Below are 6,591 nucleotides of genomic sequence, written 5' to 3' on the forward strand. Positions count from 1 at the left end.
GGGGGGGGGGGGGCTGTCAGACGCACACATGCAGGAGTGAGCTGACCTTTGTGAGCAGAGCGCAGCTAATGGCCCCTTTTCATTAATCAATGAATGGAAAAAGAAGCTCAATTAATTCCAGACTTTCCATTCCTGTAAGATATTTTTGGAAAGGTATTCAAATATCATATAGGATCCCCCCCACCCCTCCTCCTTCCTTACAACCCTAGTTGTTGTGTAGAATGTAAATAAAATCTCATTGCAATGATTTAAACTTGTATTTTATTCACAGTAAACATAGAAACTAAGTAATTGCACCATCTTCGGAGGAAAATAAAAGTCATTTTGAACTTTATGGCTGCAGCACATCTCAAAACAAACGTTGTGTTTACCCCTCTTCTGTACACCAGGACCTGAGACCAGTTGCTGGAGGTTTTGGAGGGAATGTTGACCCATTCTTGTCTCATGTAGAAATCTAGTTGTGGAACCGTCTTGGATCTTTGCTGGATTTTATTTGCTGAATGGGGGGCATATGTTGTGCTAAAACCTGTAGAAACGTCTCCGCATTGATGGTCCCTTTCCAGATGTGTACGCTCCCCATTGTAGAGGCCCTGATGCACCCCCATACCATCAGAGAGGCGGGCTTTTGAACTGTGTGCTGATAACAAGCTGAATTGTTCCTCTCCTCTGTAGCACAGAGGATGTGGCGTTCATAGTTTCTGAAAAGAATTTCCAATTTTGATTCGTCTGACCACAGCACAGTTTCCCACTTCGCCTCGGTCCATTTTAAATGACGTTTGGACCCAGAGAAGATGGCAGACATATTTGAATTATTTTAGCCTCTGTTTTGTTTGATTTAACCCTAACAACTCAGTTTTAGCTTCTTTAGCTCCCAGCATTCACAATCCATTTCCTCTGCTTTTTTATGTTTTTACACACCTTTTCTGCCAAAAGGCATGCTGGTTTACGAGTTAAATCTGGGCTTACAGTAGGCTAAAGAAGCACTACTCCCGCACCTCCAAATTAAATTACAAGTCCACAACTGCTCGGTCATATCATGAAAGACCTAAGTGGCTCTCTTTCACACAACAGCCCTTTCTTGTATTGTGCGGCCGAGTTAAGCTACAACTTCAGGGATTAAACAGAAGCACATGATGATTCGGCCCCGTGATTTGTCAGAGACCTCATGGACTCGCTCATTTCCTCTCTTTTCCTTTTCCCTTTCTTCCTCCCTCGCAGCAGCAGCATACATAACCCCCGCCGGCTGCTCCCCTCCGACCCTCACCTCCCCCTGCAGTCCGGGATGGCCTCCCCTCGGCTGGAGACGTTCTGCTGCCCGAACCGGGACTCGGCCACGGAGTTCGTGGTCACCTTCCAGCCCGTCCTGTTCGGGGCTCTGACTCTGGGAAGCGCCGCTCTGAGCCTCGTGTTCACCGTCCTGCAGGTCCTGCCGAAGCGCAAAGGGTACAGGCGACTGGGGCAGTACCCTCTGCCGAGGCCTGCGTCTTCCTCCAGAATACTCTTCATCATCAGCATCTGTGACATTCTGGGATGCACAGGTAAAGAGAAAGCGTCTGACCTACTTTTTATTTCCTTGTTTTTTTTTTGTTTTTTTTTTTTTGTCGTAGGCAGTTTTGTCAGTGTGGCGCAGCGCTCTGGGTTCAGTTACACACCCAAATACTTTCCTCTTAACCCTTTTGCTGCTCACGCTTGCCTGCAGTTGCAGCAGGATACACAAAAACCTGCTTCTTGCAAACAAACAAGCAAAAAAAAAAAAGAAATGTATTTGCGTGTGAAAGTCAATCTAGGGGCTTGAAGGAAACAGACTCTTCGAGGCTTCCCTCCAAAAACAAGAAGAATGAATCACGATTCTTTCCTGTGAGCAGTAAAATGACTCATCGCAAGTGGATTCTTTTTTTTATTGTTGCTGTTTGTTTGTGTAAATCAAATGCAGAATGGCATAAAAGTTGCATATCACCACACGGGGAGGACCCAGCTCTAACGCTTGAAGTGCTCATTTATCACTGGGGAAGTGAGGGGGGGGGCAGGTGAAGTCATGTGTTTCCACACCCAGTGAGATCCGTTCAGCTGCAGCCTTCACAGCTTGACGACACAGTTTAGGATGAAGTGCAGAACAGCGTGCAGTCCGCATTGCATAAAGGATTGTGGGAGAGCTCTGTAGCTTCCCCCCCCCCAAGTTTCATGGAGGAAATGGAAACACCCCTGTAAAACACACCCGCTGGAAGTTCATATTTCCATGATGCGAAGCTGCCGTTAAATAAAAAGGACTCCCTGACTGACAGTAATTATTTCAAGCATGTGTGGAAATGTTAATTAAAGCCAGCCGAGCCAGACTTTGCCCGCTCTCCCCGGTTAAACGCCGATTCTTTGTGCATCCACCCTGTTCCAGGTGTCATCGTCAGGTCGTCGGTGTGGCTGGGTCTGCCGAGCGTCGTCGACGGCATCTCTGTCGCCAACAACACGGACGTGCTGCCGGAGGTCTTCTGCGTCGGGAGCGCAGTACGTTTCCAGACCTCACGAGCTCACAACGGTTCATTGGTTTCCGAACCGAGAAACAAAAAGTCTTGTCCTGTGCTTGACAGATTACAAGCAATTGTCTCTATGCTCATGCATGATTCGTGTAGAAAAGAAATGAGAAAAAAATCCAGATTTCATGGAAGGAAATTGCTATTTGCTTTGATTCATGCCCAGCTGAGTGTGAAACATCTGTCACGACATGTCGTTTTATTTCTAACGGTCACGGCTCGTGCTGCGGTCATGTGTTGCAGATGTGGATCCAGTTGTTTTTCAGCGCCTCCTTTTGGTGGACCTTTTGTTACGCCGTCGACGTCTTCCTGGTGGTGAAAACCTCGGCGGGGATCAGGTACCTCATTATCAGCTCGAACACCTCCAGGATGAAACGCGAGGCTTTAAAAAGCAACATCTTTTAATTAAACTGGATGTGTTAAAAAACCGCCTTTTTCTTACTTTGCGTCGCTCCACTTCAAGGAATGAGACATGAGGTCTCGTCGTAAGGAGAGGCCTGCTTCGAATAATCATACCAGATACAATTAAAGTCCCAGCATTCCTCGAAGGAATGACTCTCAGCTACTACCACGAAAAAAATTATCTCAATATTTGCAAAACTGACTAATGTACAGTCATTTTTCTGTTGGCTAATGTTGCGGCCGCCATCTTAAATGGAATAGACTCCAAAGATGTTCATGCAAAGATTACTAAAAGTTTCACTAAAATCCCTCCAGTGGTTCATTAGATATTTTGCTAACAGACAAACAGTTAAAAATAAACTCCCAGCTGCAGCCACACCAAGTGAAACACATTAGAGCCATTTTTGTGTTTTCTAAGGACCGTTGGCTGTGGTAGCCATCTTGAATTCAGTCCCACAGCTTATCGGTTCTGGAAGTACATCCGGTGATTATCTTCTGGAAGTTTCGTTAAAATCGGCCCGGTGGTTCCTGAGAGATTTATGCTAACAGACAAACAGAGTCGGCTTCGATAAGTTAGTGGCAAAGTTTTAACCAAAGATCTTGCTCAATTGGTTATCGCTTTGAATACATGTTGGTGAGGAGTCTCAGCTGCTGCAACACCAAACTGAATGTTAATATCTGAAAAATTTACTTTATTTAAAATGATCTTAAACTTAGTTTTTTTCCTAAAACTACCCCAGTTACCAAGGAGTATGTTCTGATTAGGGAGAATCAGACCACAGACTACAGAGGGGGGAGGATTTGATTATGTGTTAGGATTGTCTGGCTGTTATCAAAATATCTCACGAGCAGCTCAAAAGAACAGCATAACTAACATAAGTTGATCTTTCCACTTTCTTTTGTTATTTTTAGAAAAGGCAGTCGGAGGTTTAATGGTGTTTCTGCATGTTTCTCACCCCTGTCAGAGCAGAACTTTTGTTTTCTGTTAAAAAAGAAAAAAAAATAATAAAGTCATTCACAAGGTGCCAAGCTGCAGCATGTGCTGTGAGCCCGAGTCTCATGATGTCCTTCTGTCTCCCCCCCCATACCCCCCACCCCCACATCAGCACCATCGTCCTCTACCACATGATCACATGGGGTCTGGCTGTGCTGCTGTGTGTTGAAGGAGTGGCCATGCTCTACTATCCATCCATCTCTGAGTACGACACTCTCTTCTTCTAAACATAAACCAAACTAAGCAAACAAAGTCGCTTTATTATCGACTATAAAGATGGGATTTTTGACGCTGGTGTGATTATTCGTCCCGTGTTGGCGCAGCTGTGAAAAAGGCCTTCAGCACGCCGTCCCTCACTACGTCACCACGTACGCCCCGATGCTGCTCGTCCTCGTCGCCAACCCCATCTTCTTCAGCAGGACCACCTCTGTGGGTCAGTTCCTTCCTCCTAAATCACTCTGGCAAAAAAATAAAAAATCCACAGTGGTGTGTTTGCACTTGGGAGGAACCAAACATCTGTTTCATCTTCCCGCAGTGACATCTTTGCTCAAAGGCCGACAAGGGATCTACACGGAGAACGAGAGACGTCTGGCGAACGACATCAAAATACGCTTCTTTAAGATAATGCTGGTGTTCTTCGTTTGGTGAGTTGTCGCCTGCATTTCAAGTAACGGAGCGCAAACAGCTGATAGTTTACTCCTGACCTTCTACGTGATCCTTAATACCAAAGGGGCAGATGTCAAATCTCTTACAAACATTTAAAGAGAATTTTGCTGAGGTCCCATTGCTGTTAGGTAGTCTTAAAACTGTTGGATTCGAAGGGAAACTACCACAATGAGCTGCAGCTGAGAGTATAAGCTGTAAACCACCTTCAACACCTAATGACGTGTCTTTGTAGCTCCATCATTCGCTCTGTGGGGGGAAGGGGTGCAATAATTATCCTACAAAAGCATCTGTAGTAGTTCTACAGTCATAAGAGTTGTTGTAGTTCTGAATATATAACAATTTAAAAATTTTTTAAATAGATACATCTATGTCTGGCGCTTATCACTGGAAACAAAGGATAAGTTAGACCTTCTATGCATGTCTCAGATTGCTAACCTTCCTTTTACCGCTAGCTTTCAAGAGACGGGAACCTTTCAGACAGATGCTAAGTTCTTAACGCAAAGCTTCCTTTGAAAATCAGACGGCTGCACAGAATCCAAATTTGGGCCTGCTAAATCATGAGCAAACCATTTGGTGAATTCAGGCCTTAGCTTTATGTTGTAAAACTTTAAAACGATCACATCGGTGTGTCCTTTGTCAAATGTGGGGTTTTCAGCTGGGCCCCAAACATCATCAACGAGAGCCTCCTCTTCTACCTGGAGATGCAGGCAGACATCGGTGACAGCGGACTCAGAGACCTCCGGAACGCCGCTCTCACCACATGGTTTATCATGGTTGGTTCACAATGTCTGCATACAGATGATCCCTTTCTCTTTTAAACCACCTTCATTGATCCTGTACTCTACCTCTTTCAGGGCATCCTGAACCCAATGCAGGCTTTCCTCAACACCCTGGCCTTTCACGGCTGGACGGGCCTGGACGTTGACCTCCGCCTGCAGCGCAGCCGGGAGCTGGCCTGGGACTCCGGCTCTACCTCCGTGGCTAACGCGGACGGCCAGAGCCCGCTGGTGGGGACGACCCTGCTGTACCAGAGTCATGTTCAGGAAGCCCAGAAAAACTCAATGGGGAACGGACAGCAGCACTCCGACGCCATTAGTGTCCTCTCAGAAGGTAACTGGCCGGTCAGCAACGCAAAGAGAGCACCCGTTTATCAGGGCTGGTGACGCTGAAACTCACGAGCTTTTATACTACTGTTCCTGGCGACTCCTGCTGTGTAAAACCCCTGAAAAATGATCAGTTTGTATCTGTAATAAACAGCACAGAAGCATGAAAGCGCAGATTTTCTACTGCAGTAAGGATCTGAATCCACAGCCCGACAGACGTGTTTGTTCCCTGGCAAAATTTATCAGTATATGAGGCTGCGACCCTGACCTTCTGTTTGGGGAGCTGAGCTGGAACTCTGAGCTTTAGGAAACATTTCTCACAGATAATCAGATCATAAGCAGAGAGGAGTAGGTTAACTGCTGAATATGCAGATGAATAAGGGGGGATAAAACATACCCAACAGCCTGAAACCACTGAAATAGGAACACACTGGAATGGCCCTTGGTGAGATGTGTTGCTGCCATCTTGCTAGGTGCTACACATGTCACCGTGTATTGTAACGAAGCCACACATTAACGCCTTGTGCGTGCTGCATGCTGTGAAATCAGTCCAAAAATCTTAGAAATAGCCTTATTTATATCATGAAAACACAGAAAGAAGAGTATTCTGTACTGAGCCTTCCAGTTATTTAAGCATATATTTTACCCATAAAGTAGGTAAAACAGGTTTGTAGACTAATGGTTATTTAAGTATATTAAATATTTTATTAATGTTGATGATATATATTCACTTAGTTGGTTAGGTTGTTGTTAGGTCCCTTTATGACCGGTGTCAGAGCTTGGTCCGCATTGCCGGCAGTAAGTCGGACTCGTTTCCGGTGAGAGTTGGACTCCGCCAAGGTTGCCCTTTGTCACCGATTCTGTTCATAACGTTTATGGACAGAATTTCTAGGCGCAGCCA

The 6,591-nt window shown here is 45.5% G+C and overlaps 1 protein-coding gene across 1 annotated transcript in view; it reads left to right on the forward strand.

Moving 5' to 3' along the window:
- The first annotated feature begins 329 nt into the window (after positions 1-329).
- Positions 330-6,591, forward strand: part of gpr143 (G protein-coupled receptor 143) — a 9,888-nt gene continuing 3,626 nt past the window's right edge. Inside the window, exons 1-8 of the mRNA XM_017422745.3 lie at positions 330-1,538; positions 2,390-2,499; positions 2,769-2,863; positions 4,034-4,126; positions 4,245-4,354; positions 4,457-4,565; positions 5,243-5,360; positions 5,442-5,697. Of these exons, the coding sequence (XP_017278234.1) occupies positions 1,166-1,538; positions 2,390-2,499; positions 2,769-2,863; positions 4,034-4,126; positions 4,245-4,354; positions 4,457-4,565; positions 5,243-5,360; positions 5,442-5,697 (1,264 nt within the window). The 5' untranslated portion in view covers positions 330-1,165. The remainder of the gene's footprint in view (positions 1,539-2,389; positions 2,500-2,768; positions 2,864-4,033; positions 4,127-4,244; positions 4,355-4,456; positions 4,566-5,242; positions 5,361-5,441; positions 5,698-6,591) is intronic.

Source organism: Kryptolebias marmoratus, linkage group LG6 (genome assembly GCF_001649575.2).
Source record: "Kryptolebias marmoratus isolate JLee-2015 linkage group LG6, ASM164957v2, whole genome shotgun sequence".
NCBI classification, from domain to species: Eukaryota; Metazoa; Chordata; class Actinopteri; order Cyprinodontiformes; family Rivulidae; genus Kryptolebias; species Kryptolebias marmoratus.